This window comes from Nothoprocta perdicaria, unplaced genomic scaffold, assembly GCF_003342845.1.
Source record: "Nothoprocta perdicaria isolate Ctin4 unplaced genomic scaffold, notPer1 scaffold_166, whole genome shotgun sequence".
NCBI lineage: Eukaryota > Metazoa > Chordata > Aves > Tinamiformes > Tinamidae > Nothoprocta > Nothoprocta perdicaria.
Window position 1 is genome coordinate 1,301,669 of NW_020454827.1, and position 15,500 is coordinate 1,317,168.

Sequence of the window (15,500 nt, forward strand, 5' to 3'; positions counted from 1 at the left end):
AACTTATTCTTATGACTTAAAGGCACTGCTCTGATCCAAACAAGCACCTAAACAAGCAGTTTCCCATTCGACAGCACCGACAGTCATGAAGATCTTTAATATTATTTATATCTGGAGGTGATTTAGGAGCCCAGATAGCATCAGCCAGAATTTTGTGATAACTCTGGAAAATCATTTGTTCTTTGGATTTGGTCTTGTTTATTCAGTTAATGTGTGGCTTTAATAATGAAAAAAAAAAAAAAAAAAGAGAGAAGAATCAATTTCTGGCAAGAAATAGGAGATGATCTCAACATATTCAGTCTTTGCCATATAATTCCTTCTCCTTCTCCCCACAAAATGAAAAGCATATTGCTTTGCTGCACATTTACTTCCACTCCAGGATACATTACGGCTGTTCCAACTGCATCATTTCATCTTCTCCTGTAAGGCAGCTGCTTCTGAGGTGGATCCTGTTCAGCAGCACAACACACTGCAGGATCAGGAAGAGACCCCAGGGGGATCTGGGATAAGGTATGGGGATAACCGAGTGTGTGATTCCTCCCACCTAACTTCATGCTGGGCTGCCAAAGGAAAGACTGGCATTGCCCAARGCTCTCTAGAGCCTAACGACAGAAAAGCCAGTTCAGAGTCTAGCACAGATCTTGGGTGGACTGAACAGCTCCTGAGATGTCTCCATGGCCTACACTGGGAGCCAAACCCTAATTTACATCCTTGACTGGATCAGASAGGATGAAAGTGAGTGGGAACTCCACTTTACACCACTTTTCCTGGCTCCGGGGCATGTCTGCGACACAGAGCTCAGTTACTGGCCAGGACAAACTCTCACTCTGCACTGCGGAGCACTTAGCTGATTGCCTGGGCTTCCTTGTCCTAGAGGTCACCCGCCTTCTCTCTGTGCCAATCCCGGCTCCTCCTGCAGGGACGCGTGACATTCCCACAAGGCAGCTCAAATACGGTACGGAGACTTCACAAGAARGAAGGTGTTTATACGGTCACTCTAAGGGCTTTTCCCCTGGGACACGTCAAGCGCCCTGGCTGGCAGCCTAGCTACCACAGGCAACCTGCGAACCTGCTTTTCCCCTACACTCCAGTTCAATGTTCCTCCCTCTTCCTGGTTTGGGAAGGCTCAGGCACTGGGAGTGCTCATTAACCTGCCTTGCCCACGAGCCAACCTGGCCACACGGGCTCCAAACCTTTCAGTTTTTTCTCCTCGTTGTATCACTGCGTGCCTGGACACGGATGCGTTCTGAGAATCACACTATTCTACAGAGCCAACACTGTATTTTCCAATATCCTTATTCTGCTAAAATCACCTGGATCAAACCAGATTTCCCATAAATACTTTGGTTACAGGAAATTCATCTCCTCTCCAAAGGAGGAAAGTATGCTGYATGGCCAGGACACACTGCCCATGGGACAGATTCCCAACACACTGTGCAATGAAATGCTGAAATCGCTTTATTTGGATCTCTTATTGTCACACGTGCTCTGATGCTGCACGCGGGGCTTTGTGAACAAGCACTCCCATGGGAGATCYTGCGGGGCTGCTCCCACCATGACCACTCTCAAGGGCTCCTGACTGGCAGCTGGCCCAGGACTCTGGTAACTTCACAGAACTGTGTCAGTTAGAAATATGCTATTGGAGAGCGCCAACCTCCATTTCCTTTTCTTGCTCATCAGGTCTTTTCTACTTGTTTGACAATGGTGTACATATGTGCAATGGCGTACATATTGCTTTTATTTATTTTTCATAAAATAGTCAACCACCACAGAAACATTCAGAAAAAAAGGGGTTAAAAAGAGGTAAGCATCCTAAAAATGAGAGGTATCTCTTTGCTTTTCTCACAAATTTTGAGTCAGTCCACCTCCTGTACAGAGCTGGCTTGAAAGTATTAAGGTGATCCCGCTCCCACAGTTGTAGTTTGCTCTTATATTGTCTCAGTGGGCACAATCAGATTAAAATGCACCTACTCCTATGCTCCTTCCTTTCTGGCTCCACCAGAGCCAGAAGCCTACTACAAATCTACCTACTTGATCTTGAAGCTTGCAGCTCTCTGCAGGCCAGGGAAGTGATGCAGCTGCCAAAGCCCAACTGCTCCACTCAAAAGTTGTTTTCTTTTAAAGGCTGGGTCAATTTCCAGGTTTGGGTCATGGCACGCTATTCCAAAATGTTGTTTTGGTGTATGTGGGAGGTGAGAGTGGCCAGAACGGGCAAAGGGGCACAGGSGGAGGCACTTTGAGAGACCCCACTGCTTGGAGCTGACTCAGCCAGACAGTAGAATAAGTTTCTCAAGAAAGGAAAAGAAAGTCAGGCCTGAAACAGCAGCAAGCAGAAATGCAGCTGCTTTCATGAACCACACTGAAAGAAAGGAATGGACACGTCGACAGGTGAAACAGAGAGGTTGCTCAAGCTGAGAGTCAAATGCCAGTCTTCTGCTCTGGTCTGTACAGATGTGAGCCACTTCGGGACACACCCAGCACCACACGACCCACTGGACACCTAAAATCATTTGTTACTCCCACCTTCACTACTCTTACTTTGACTTTTAAAAATCTCTGTAACTGCCTGACTTTAGACGCCCTGAATAAGCACTGCTCTGCCTTACCCTGGTAAGTCTATGAACCAAGGTCCTGGGAACATCACTGTGTTCTTGGCTGCCCATCACACGTTCCTGGATTTCTGGATTTACGCTCTCTATAACGACTGCAGCTAYGACATTTAAAAAAATGGGCACTGCCAGACAGGCCACGGCAACAACTTTTCAGGGCTTTTCTCTTATCCCGCTGGAAGRGGGTCTCACTGATACCACCTTCTTTTTTCCAGGAGGGGCTCAAGCCAAACAGATGCAGGTCTGGATACCAAATCCTACAATTCAGGGATTGCTGCAGGGGTCTGGACCGTGGCATTTTCCAAATGCAGGAAGTTCTTGGTTCTAGAAGACAGTACCTTGTGGAAGCTAATGCCCAGTAAATACAAACAACTTGTAGCATTCAAATTGTAAAGACTTTGGATTAAGGCCAATTTCAACTGGAAGGATCTCAAAAGGTCCCGATTTCATTCAGCAAGCCCGTGTAACAGCCTTTCCCTTCCAAATTCGATTCAGAATTAATTCCTAGCTTTGTCCTGTCCTCTTCCCAGCAGCATTGTCAGTGCTCCCTCAGGACCTTCTCCTTGTATCAAAACTCTTTCTGCTTGCCACACAGTTAGCTCTGTCAGTTCAATCAGTCACCTTACTGGGTTCCACATTCTCCTGTTCTAAAATCCCAACTTACTTTTTTCCAAGCTGGCGTGCCACATCGCAACGCTTGAATCCTTCGAGGTTGTAGAGGCGCTTGGCCAGCCTCTTTGCAGCTTCACTATCCGCCCTGCAGCCATTTGCTAAAGTGTCTGTGCTGCCGTGGTCAAGCTGCTCCGTGCTGCCCATGTCCGAGTCCGAATCTGAAAGGGCATCTTTCAAGCTGGCATCACTGCACAGAAGTAAAAACAAATTCAAGAAGTAGCAATGTGACTTTATGAAAACCCACCAAAAACACCACATCCCTCCCATCCTGACAAAAAATAAATAAAAAAATAAAAAAATTAAAAAAATAAAAAAAATAAAAAAATAAAAAAATTAAAAAATAAAAAAATAAAAAAATAAAAAAATAAAAAAAGCCTCAAACCCTATCATTTCAAGTCACCAGAAACGTATTTTTAGACACTCAAATACTACATTTTATTTTCAAACTTGAAGGAAAGGACTGAAGAGAATATGATTTCATATCAAGAAATGAGGATGTCATTTTTTAAAGTAAATAGATTTAACATCTTTTAAACTTCCTATCTCTCTATTTGTATGGAAAGTTTTCCTGAATGGATACAGGGACTGTCAGACAATTTAGCTTCTTCAAATTAGCATCTGTGGGAGAAAGATCCCTCAAAAATTCCAAATGAGCTGACTTGAGCTCCAAAATGAATCGAAATACCGAGATTAACTTAGGAAGGCTTCAGACTCCAGAGGCTAAGATATGAAAAACACATGTTGCAGTCCCCAACCTTTCATCCATTCATGTCTTCCTTTCACAATGGTGATAGCTGTAGATTCTTAGGCCAGATGGGTTCATAATGATTACTGTGTTCATCCTTGTTGGTAACCTCTCTCTGTCTCAGCCATGAGCACTCTGCTAGAAAGCAATCCATTATGCATTTAAAGTCCTTAGGTGAGGAAAAGTCCATTGGTATGATGTCGTGATGGTTTATAACCCTTGCTGTTCAGAACCCTTATTTCTAGTTTTAGTTTCTTGCCATCATTCCATCTTGGATGTCTTTCTGTTCCACTGGAGACGTCACCTTGCTTCCTCATGGAAGGAACTGCCATGCAGTGAGGTGCTGCAGCTAGGGAATGGCCTCTTGTACTGTCCCTTTTGTGGTCCCTTTGCTATGGGGTTGAATTCTTTTCTTGCCTGCATTGCTGCCTTTGGGAAGGCCTCAGCAGGACCACCAGTGCTCAGGGAAAACATCAGGCATGTCCTGCACTTCAGAGGACATTTGGGAGTGGGTCTGACTGCTTTTAACCTCCCAAGAACTTTTGCAGATGTCAAGCAGATAAACCAAGGCTCTGCTTAGGAATGCCCCAGCTTTGTCTGCTACATGGGCAGACAGGGTTTGCAGTCGGAATGAACGCAGGTCGCTCCCAGGGCAAATATGAACATAAAGTTCTGAGCTTTGGCTCTTCTTGAGCTCTCAGGGCTCTCCCAGAACTTGGAGGCTGAATGTGTAATYTGAGTTTGACAGCAGAGAGGACAAAGCCATGGGACAGGCTGRTCTAATGACACGAGACCTTGGTCCCCTGGTGTGATCTCAAACTATGAATATGAAAGCTGGTCCTACTGGTGCTTGATCTCTGTCATGACGGCACAAGAGAAGGATGCACAAGGGGCAAAACAAAACAAAACAAAAAAAYGCTCATCGCTATCATGTCCTCTGAGCCTTGCTCATGGAATGGGACCCYACAGGACAAGGAGCCATTTGCCTGAGGAACTCTCATATCCTGACTTACCTGATGGAGTTAATGATCTTGCTGTTGTCTTCCTCTGACCCTTCCACGTGGAATCCATTTGGGATATTTTTCAAGGACAAACGACTCAGCACATTCTCTGACCTGCTGCTGGTAATCGAGTGCCTCAGGGGGCTCCCCGAATCCACCTCCAGTGGCTTTGCTGCTGCCTGCTCTTGTTTATCTGCAGCTGTGTGCTGAACAGCTTCTCTCTGCTGGGCCATCAGTTTCTGCTCCAAGAGCTCCGGACTTTCCTTGACCCTTTGCTGGATCAATGGGGTGAGTGGAGCCTCAAAACTGACACAGCTGTCTGTCTCATCCGTGAGAGAGAGAACATCCAGAGAGTCCAAGCTGCTGTAGTATGTGCCCTTCATAAGATCAGACTCAACAATCTTCTCAAAGGTCGAGCTGAACCCATCTCTGATATCTTTAAATTGCAACTGTTCCTTGTCGTCATCACAACAGCTCAGCTTGGCATCTCCAGCAGCAAACCTGCACCAAAAGGGGAGATGTAGAAAGCACTGTCAGAGTATTTGCATGAATTGTTCTCCTCAGAGGTGGGAGTCAGGAGAAGGGACGGGCATACATGCTCTTATTACAGGCCATTGCAAACTTTATGTGGCATAATCTTTTTGGTTCCCAATTTTATCACAAACTTCAATCTTGGCACAAATTCTAGAGCTGATAAAGGCAGAACATTGCAGTGAGCATTCCCAGGGGCAGGGCTAACCCTTAATTTGATTAAGTCCCAGTAAAAATCCAGATCTCTGAAGAGCAGTTGTTCGTGTCTGACTTCTGTGATTGGATCCAGTGCCAGAACGGATTTAATCTGCAGGTTATCTCTCTAAGTGCTCCAATTATGGCTATACTTCAAAATCATGACAGCCCTTAAGAATCATAGTATCTAATCTAACTTTGGATGCTGCCAGTGAATGTCCTTGCTCTCTATACACTAAAGAAAAACAGAAGCTTTTATGGAACAATTTTTTTCTGACCTATCCTAAACCTTTTATCTTAAGTAAGGCACATTAGAAGTAGTTCTTTTTTTATTTTCAAATGACAGCAGCGTGCAAGGGGGGACATATGCCCAGGCAGGAGAGGCTCCATGCTACTTCACAGCCAGTCTGAGGAATTCAGATACAGCATTAGAAAGTTAAAAGGAGGCTGTTGAAAGTAATGAGTCTACAAGACAATATTTCCAGGTAAACATGGGACAAACTTCAGTGACTGTGTCTTTGTTTGACTTTGAACATAAGGGTATTCATTATGGTGCACATCTCAACACAAATGGGAGAATACTCATTTTTGAGTCAAAACTAACAACACATGTTGTGCTGGAGACCTCCAAAACTAGGAGGACTCAGTCCCTCCTGGAATAGCCAGAACTGCCATGTTGCAATAAGTGGTCTGAAGTAACCTATGTTTCTCTGGAAAAAATCTCTCTTTCCAATACCAGCAGAAATTCTCCCTTGGCAAAACTGGACATTTACTGCTGTGAAACAGGCAAAAATTAGGGGAAAAGYAAGGGCTTCTTTTCCTCCTCGCTATGGTGGCCACAGTCTGCAAATCTGCTCTCAGCGTCATGACCATGCTTAGCTCTTCTCCTRATGTACACAGCCTCATTTTACAGCAAGAATGTGTCACCTTGAGATGAAATCTGTGGGATGGTTCAGGGCGAGCAGTTCCTTGTGCCAGCAGATGACATGCTGCACCTTTGCATGGCCAAAGCCAACTTTTTCTAGGAGGTGACAGGGACAGCCCACTCCCTGGGGAGCCTTGCAGGGATGCACATCACCTGCTGCACAAAAGCTGGAAACGGACCCTGGGAGGTTGTGGTTCCAGTGCAGGGGCTGCAAACTGCTTGTAAAGGAGCCAGGGCAGAGTCCCAACAGAGCCTCCCAGGAGCCTGGACACTGATGGTTTGATGCCCTTCACAAGGTAGCTCAGCTACGCTCTGAACTTGGTAGCTAGGGAAATTTGAGCTTGAAACTAGGGAAACTTAAGCACACAGCAGTCCGGACTATTGCTAAGAGCAAAAGAAAAGGAAACATGCAGCCATATAACCCTATATCCTCTCTCCACCAGTAGGCAGCAGAGAACAGGGAAAGCAACATGCCTGCCGTCGGCTCGCACCCCCTTCCAACTCCAAGCTATCAGCAGCTTGAAGATGCTCTCTGATGTAGAGATATCCAGACCCTTTTTCTTCACTAGACATAGGCTGCCTGGTTTCAAAGTAGATGCGGTCTCCTAAACTTCACCAGCACRCTTGGGCAGAGGCTCAGCAGCAGCCTGAAGCAAAGTCGGTTTAGCACCATTACGTAGCCTGGGATACATACGCTTCCTTCTCCTCAACAGCATGAGGGAGGGACACTTCTTGAGCAGAGGACGTGTTGCGGAGAACCTGGTCTCCCACAGGAGTCATTCCCAGCAYTCATTCCCCATCCACCCTCCCAGGTTGGTTTCTCTCACAGAGATTTCTCAGGCCTCCCCGTCACCGCTCCTCTCCTCCCCAAGCTGGTGGGTCGTGGCCCGAGAGGCCGGCCCAGCACTGCCACGCGGGTGCAAGGTCCTCCGAGGAGCCCCGCGGCCACGTGCAGCCACCGGTGCCCTGCGGCCAAGGCAGGCCCGGGCGGGCTCCCTGCTCCATGGGTGCCCTCTGGCCGCTCACCCTGCCCCGGGCCGGGAAGCAGAGCTGGGAAGGGGAACCACAACCTCCCGGAGGATGAGGCCTTGCAGCTATCAGCCAGGCCACATGYGGAGGGCGCACGTGGAGAAAATGGCTGCCTCCTGATCGCGGGGACGTTTCAACCGTGCTGCTCCTAATTATTTATCAGCTCTCCTGGCCTYGGCTGTCATAACTAAATGACTATCGGCAAAATGGGGACTGCGTGCTGCTGCTTCTCTTCAGAGCTCTTTGCAGTGCCAGCTGTGGGTTCCTCCTCCAGCCATGGCCACAGGCTCCTGCCTGCAAAGGGAACATGGCCTCACCTCCACCCACCGCAACCGGCGGGGACAGCCCTGAGACGTCCAGGCCCTGTGGCCACCCAGCGGTTGCTAAGGTGCCTCAGCAAACCTGACACCACGGCCCACATGGACCAGCACTGCTGTGGAGAGGGCCGACATGGGGACACTGACTCCTGGCCAAGGACAGGGCGCCTGGGAGGCCTTGGGAGGTGGCTGGGGGCAACGCAGTGCAGGTTGTGCGGCCCTGGTCCTGTCTGGCTGCTCTCGGCTCCCGGACTGGTCATCTGTACTAACCTCYTGACTGGGAGGCAAGAGACACCCTCCCACTCGTGTCTCTGTAGCCCTACACAGGCATCTCGAGCGAGCGGGTGTTTCTGCGTGCCATGGGTATGCAGCAGYACTGCTCAGTGAGCTCCCGGCGCCCTCGTGACACCCCTGCTCTGTTCTCAACTTCTCCGTTGATGCCGAGTCCCTTCCAGTTCTGTCCTGGTTCAGCACAACAGCTCTGCTCTCAGTGCTGTTCCTGCTAGCAGAAAGCTTGAGTTCAGCTTTAGCTGAGATGAAGTCATTTTTCCCTGCTGTTACCTTGGTGAGATGCTTTGCTGGCAACAGTGACGGGCAATTCTCACAGTGCCAAACCATATCAGAAATTCGGTGACAAAGCTCCCACATATCATGTTACTTGTTCTCTGCTCTGCTGTTCTCCACCACAGCTTTGGCCCTGATGTGCCCTGACACTCCTTCTTATACCTGAGGTGCTGCTACATGCACAGCACTTCTGATGTGTGGCAGGAAGCAGAGCCCTGCCTAGAGAGGTCCTGAGCAGCACAGAACAGCCACAAGCCCAGGGTCCRAGGGGAGCTGTGAGACCAGCTCCCATGGAGTGGGGGAGAGGGAACAGKGTGGAAATGTGCGAGTTCCCAGGCACACAGGCCGAGGGGACAGAAAACAGGGTGTCCAGCGCCACGTCAGGTTGCAACTACCGTTGGGAATGTCCAGGTCTGTCTGTGCATGAGAGATGGGGTTTGTTCAAGGGGGAGGGAGATACTTCTGCTTTTCAAACCTAGAACTCCTCAAAAACCCTAAAACCTGGTCAGCCTTTGTCTGGTAGCACTGTGCAGGGAGGCTGCAAGATAAATTCCCAGCTCCCTAGGATGTTTTTTCTGCTCCTACCACACAGGTTTATAAAGACACAAGAGATCAAACCATTAGCCCTTCATGATCACTGATGAAAAGCACAGAACTGATCAAAGAATAAGCAATCTTCACAAGTTTCAAAAAAGGAAAAAAAAAAAGACAAAATCCCAGGACAAGACAGGCAGGAGGCTGTTACAATAGCGAGCTTACCAACACCTGGCCTAGCACAGGCAAAAACAAACAGTGAAATTCAACGGACTCTGCAGATTGCATCAAACATTTCAGAGACTGCATGCTGGCATTTTATTGCTGCTGGCATTTTATTGCTGCTGGCATTTTATTGCTGCTGGCATAGCCAACTTGCAGGGCCAGAGGCTTTGCCTGGTGTTCTCTCCTGTGGAAGATGGTGGGTGAGAGGTTCTCGCTGGCTCAGCCACCACAGGGAGGTGCATTTACCTGGTGTTTGCAGGTGGAAAAACCATCAGAAAAACCACAGGAGTGGTGACATTCACCTCCTCAAAAGTGAGAGCAGCTTCCTCATGAAGTGAGTAGTTTACAGGATGTGAATATTCAGTGGTCAAAGGCATACACTATTGCAAGGGACTGCAGTACTGAGGAATTAGTCTTTTTGAAAAACCTGCTGCTTCATCCACAAAAAAACTGTGTAGTGCAATAGGTTGGGCTCCACTTCATGAATTCATTCAACCATTTTGGGAAGAAAGGCCAGAACAGTTTTGATATCTTTGAAATTAAAGAAGTCCTTCAGTATCATAGAATCACAGAATATTCAAGGTTGGAAGGGACCTCTAGAGATCATCTAGTCCAACCTTCCTGCTCAAGCAGGCACACCTACAGCATGTGGCACAGGGYGGCATCCAGGCGGGTTTTGAAGACCTCCGGAGAAGGAGACTCCACAACCTCCCTGGGCAGCCTGTTCCACTGCTCTGKCACCCTMACAGTAAAGAAGTTCCTCCTCACCTGGAGAYGGAACTTCCTGTGCTCCAGCTTATGGCCATTACCCCTCGTCCTATCGCTGGCCACCAATGAAAAGAGCTTGTCCCCTTCCTCCCTGCATTCTCCCTTCCTGAACTTATACATGTTAATCATATCCCCTCTSAGCCTTCTCTTCTCCACACTAAACAGGCCCAGCTCACTCAGTCTCTCCTCGTACAAGAGATGTTCCAGTCCCTTAATCATCTTAGTGGCTCTTCTCTGGACCCTCTCGAGAAGCTCYACATCCCTCTTACACTGCACACAGAACTGCACCCTGTGCTCCAGGTTTGGCCTCACCAGAGCTGAGTAGAGGGGCAGAATCACCTCCCTTGACCTGCTGGCAACACTCCTCCTGATGCAGGCCAGGATCCCATTGGCCTTCTTGGCCACGAGGRCACACTGCTGCCTCATGGTTAACTTAGTGTCAACCAGGACTCCCAGGTCCCTCTCCGTGGAGGTGCTCTCCAGCAGGTCAACCCCTAATCTGTCCTGGTGCCGCGGGTTATTCCTCCCCAGGTGCAGGACCCTGCACTTGTCCTTATTGAACCTTATGAGGTTCCTCTCTGCCCAGCTCTCCAGCCTGTCCAGGTCCCTCTGGATGGCAGCACAGCCCTCCGGAGTGTCGGCCACTCCACCCAGCTTGGTGTCATCCACAAACTTGCTCAGGGTGCATTCCGTGCCCTCGTCCAGGTCATTGATGAACAAGTTGAACAGCACCAGGCCCAGTACTGACCCCTGGGGGACACCCCTGGCCACAGGCCTCCAGCTGGACTTGGCCCCATTTATCACCASCCTCTGAGCWSTGCCATCCAGCCAGCCCTCGATCCACCGCACCGTGCACTCGTCTAGTCCACTCTCCCAGAGCTTCTGTATGAGGATATTATGGGAGATGGTGTCAAAAGCCTTGCTGAAGTCAAGGTATGCTGCAAAGTCAAGCATGCTGCAAAAATCATTCTCTGTCCAGCAAGCAATAATAAATAGGAAAAGCTGAAATAATATCAAAAGACAAAAAGGCAAGAAATGGAAAAAGCTTTCTGACAGCTAATGCACAAAAATGTTTAATCACTCAATTATTTTTTCTTGCTTTGGGACTCAAAAAAATTCAGAGTATCACCAGTTCTCCTGGCATAGTAAATGCACTGCTCAGGTGGGCCCATCTGTGCTGGGAAAACATACCTCAGCTCTGAACACCGCAGTTGGGAGAAACAAGTGCCACTTCTGCTAGACAGAAAAGATCCTTTTCCTAAGAGGCCAGTGGAGGAAGATGTCAGAACCTGCTGTGAACTATCAGGGTTTGATTCATGACCATACAAGTGAATCTTGGCAAAGCATCACTGTGCATCCCAAAGGAAGCCCTGCTGCTCATGCACGGTCTGCATGCAGGTACATCGCTCCAGACTCCCTAACGTGCCTTCATTCATAAAAGCCAGGCCCTGAGTGGTGAAAGCCACAAGCTTCTCTTTCAGATGATATGCTCAGCTTTGCTGGCAACATCAAAACCACCTGCCTACGACCTTATTGCCAAAAGCAAGAAGAAAATTTCTATGCCCCTTCTTGCAACAGAACTATTGTTGTCTGTAGCTCACTTTTCTTTAGTAAGGAGCTTAGATAAACCCAAACATTTGTTTTTCTAAACACACTAGTTCTGTTTTCACAAACTGACATTCAACTAGCCTTGTTGAGGCCTGCGGAGGACTTGCTATGAGAAACATCCCAATGCAGAAGGTTACTCTATTGTTCCAAGGCATGGCTGGCGTCTTCTAAGAAGGCCTAAGAAACGACGCTGATAGCYAGGAGAGGTGTCACCTGGTATAGTGCTAGTGCTGACACAAGTGMGTCTGGACCTTGAGATTCAAAGTGTAACCAAAGACAGTTGTGGTCTGACATGGTGCATATGGTGCATATGGTGCATAGCGGACAATAAGACAAACCAGTGTAAGGAGGGAAGACTGCAAACACAGAGATGCCATAACCCTGCCTGTGGCAGYGGGGCACAGGCACACACCAGCAACCAGGTTCCTCACTTGCTTCATCTGCGCAACAAAAGTGCATTTGAACAAAGCCACAGTTTCCAGTTTACAAGGGCCAGCGCGAGGGAGAGTCAAGAGGGGAGGATGGATCAGTGTTCTCAAGTGACTTATTTCTCAGCGTGTCAAGCCTCAGGAGCCAGGCCGATGCATCCAGGCAGGTCAAGCTGTGCTGCAGCYGCAGTGGTGCAGTGCAGCTGGCGAGCTGTGGACCACAGCTACAGGGGAGCCTGAGCAGGACAACGGGGGACAGAGCCAGCCGACGGTCAGAGCGAGGACGGAGCCAGCCGTGTGCGCCAGGTGAACAGAAAGAGCATAGACAGCAACAGCTCCACTAACCAACCACTTGCTGCCTAAAGGATCCTCACCTCCTGGACTGCTTCTTCTTAAATAAGCACCTATCCCTGCACGGTGAAGTGCAAGTGCCTGGCAATGATGCCGTGTGTCTGCCCCTTCCACAAGGCAGCAGGAACTTGAAAAATTCCACACTCCTGTGGCAGGAAGGATTTTACATCCTTAATTGCACCCAGTGGTGGGAATGACAAGACTTGCCTTGGCGGCTTGTCCCATCGCCACTTCTAGCAACAGCCCCACGACCACCGACCTTGTGCGCCCGCCCCATGACAGAGGCTCTGTGCTCTCGCCGCGCTGATAAAAACGCCAGGGGTCTGTGGGAAACCCCCCAGGCCTCCCCCTTGGCTGCTGGCCCCACTCCTGCTCCCCGCCGGCTGCACGGGCTGCGTGCAGAGTGCCCTGCGCGGCCCATCCCTGCGGGGTGGCCCTCAGCGCGTGCCGCAGGGCAGCTCTGCCCTGCAGCCTCCTCACCAGAGCCCTCTCCACTGCCCTCCCGACTGCTCGGCAGGAGACACCAAGCCCAACACCCCCGGGCTGCTGCTTAGTGGGTCCCACATTGACGTGCTGCAGAGTCAGAGCTCCCACTCACTCAGCCACGGCACCAAACACTGTCATTCCCATTAACCTAGTTACACCATGGAGCTTGAGCGTTCCAGTTCTGCTCGTCCTCTGAACTGATGCCGACACAGTGGGYCGCAAAGAGGGAAAGGCCGTGTCCCAAGGACACCCCAGCTAAGGCTACACAGGACCTGAGGACAGGGCCGCCGTGAYGGACGGGTCAGTGGGGGTCTCTGAGGCTGCCTGCAGCCCGCCGGCTCCCATGGGTGCCACCGGTGTCTGTCCCCGTGCGCTCCCAGAAGAGCCTCCCGGGGAGGCAGCTCTGCTCCAGCGCAGGGCCACACTGGCCCAGGCCACGCCGAGCGTGGCTCACCTGGGGCCACCATGAACCCTCAGCTCAGGAGAATAAACCCAACGCAGAATAAGCCCTGCCTATCGAGAAGCGTTAGCTGCTCCAATACCAAATAGCAGGGAAGGCAACTGCTTTACTTAAATAAGGAGGCATGTATTTATTTGTATTGTAAACACCGGCCTCTCTGTGTATACTGAAGTCATGTATCAAACTGCCTGTGCTGCTTTCCCCAGTCATCTCTGAAATGCTGTTTTATTGCTTATGGCAAGGCCTGCCGAGCAATGCATTTGGTTATTATTGCAACTGAACCATACTGCATTTTTATGCACTGAGTTGCTTACATTTCACTTCCCACTGGTTAATTAGCCACAAGAAAGCAGAACTTAGTCTGCTGTGATGATGGAGCAGGCAGGCCTGCCTGGAAAGGGCACAACAGAAATTAGTATTCTCTTGTCTAACTACTGAAAGCTCTCAGCAAAGTTTTGTTGAAACTTTGTTTAGTGGAATTTGAAATGCTCAATGGCTCGACAGCTTTGTGGGAGGAAATGTGTGAGTAAAGGCAGTAGTTTCAAAGMGGCAGGTACTAAGTGCATCTACAAGCCAAATGTGGGGGCTTTTTGCATGCTCTTTGGAGCCCATGTTGCACTGCTGAAGGTCTCAATCTGGCTGCAGAGCTGGGACCTCCCTGAGATCAGCAAAGCCAATGCTGGGGACTCTCAAAAGGTAAAACAGTTCAAGTAGCCAGAGAGAGGGGAAAGTCGGGCTTTGCCAAATGGCATATTCAGATATCAATGGGGTGCCATGGGATAAATCAGGAAGGAAGTCAAAGGGATTCAGGGAATATAAACTGCAGTGCAAGTATTAAAGCTCCGGGTTTATTTCCTTGCTTTTTAAATAAAGATTTCCTACCAAGATTTGCTAACATACATCAGGAGTGAAATCCCTGCACCAGATTCCTTTCTCCAGCTCTCATGTAGAGTCAATGACTTGCAGGACTTTTCACCCTTTGATTCCTTCTTGGTCCATGACGAAGAGCAAGACTCAACCCCTTCTTGTAAAGTGCTTTAAGCTTCAGGGACAAAGTGAGCTTACAAGCATATATGCAACATGCTTGCATATGCATAGAAATAGTCACAATCATAAGGGAAAATTAAATTTWAAAAAAAACAATTGGGGAAATTCAAGAGATGGTGCAGGATAACAGTGACTTTCCTGTGCCTTGATCTGTTTGCTGGCTTCTTGAAAGCTCCTTCACCTGGGAGAGCCACTGGGCAGTCAGCTGCAGCCAGGAAAGAAGATCCAGCACATCCCAGACACTCTGATGTGCCCAGTTCAAACAGACAGATCCCGGCGTCTCTGGTGTGAGACATCCTTCCTGCAACACTGTATTTGGCCACTTCTTTCTGCCTCTTAACCTACTCATGGCTGGTAAAAAAACTATGGAGCTCGAATAGAGGGAGCTACCTTGATTCCCAGAGCATAAATATTTTTCCAGGATGCAACTGCGTCCTTGAAGTTTTCCAATTGCACTTTCGCCTTTAAATATGTTGTGTGACTTATCCCCTCTGCACTCAGCTTCCCAGAAGACTTGCTATCTAAGAGAATATGCACAGARCACAAAATCATGGCCTTTGCATGCAGAGCCCAGTCAGGTTGCATCGTGTCCAAACGCTCAGCCTGCCACTTCTCCCAATTCACGCCCCAGTACCTTAAAATAATTGCACTCCCAGGGATTGTACCAGCGCTCACTGACCAGTCCTAGCCCCGTCTCCAACCCGGCGTCTTTGGCAGGGAGCCACATACCAAGCAAACATGATGCCCAGGCAACCTGAGCGGCTTGCAGACACCCAAGCCCCCACTCAGCACTTGGAGGGCCGCGAGGGCCTGCCTGGGGCTGGGCACACCTAGCCCGCTGCATGTCCACAGACACGGCAGCCCAACCCGCATCCCCCTTTAATCACACTTATTGAAACGGGGCTGCTGTTTCTTGGTGGGAGACCTCGGAAAATCAAATCATCACCTTTGCACAGGGACTACAGACGCCAGGAATCGGGCACACCCTGCAGCCAGCCCACGTGC

General features: G+C 49.3%; 1 protein-coding gene across 1 annotated transcript in view; it reads right to left on the bottom strand.

Annotated features, from left to right (window-relative positions):
* Positions 1–15,500, bottom strand: part of PSD2 (pleckstrin and Sec7 domain containing 2) — a 55,119-nt gene that overhangs the window by 37,618 nt on the left and 2,001 nt on the right. Inside the window, exons 2-3 of the mRNA XM_026035751.1 lie at positions 5,040–5,528; positions 3,274–3,468 (exon numbers count right to left, since the gene is read on the bottom strand). Of these exons, the coding sequence (XP_025891536.1) occupies positions 3,274–3,468; positions 5,040–5,528 (684 nt within the window). The remainder of the gene's footprint in view (positions 1–3,273; positions 3,469–5,039; positions 5,529–15,500) is intronic.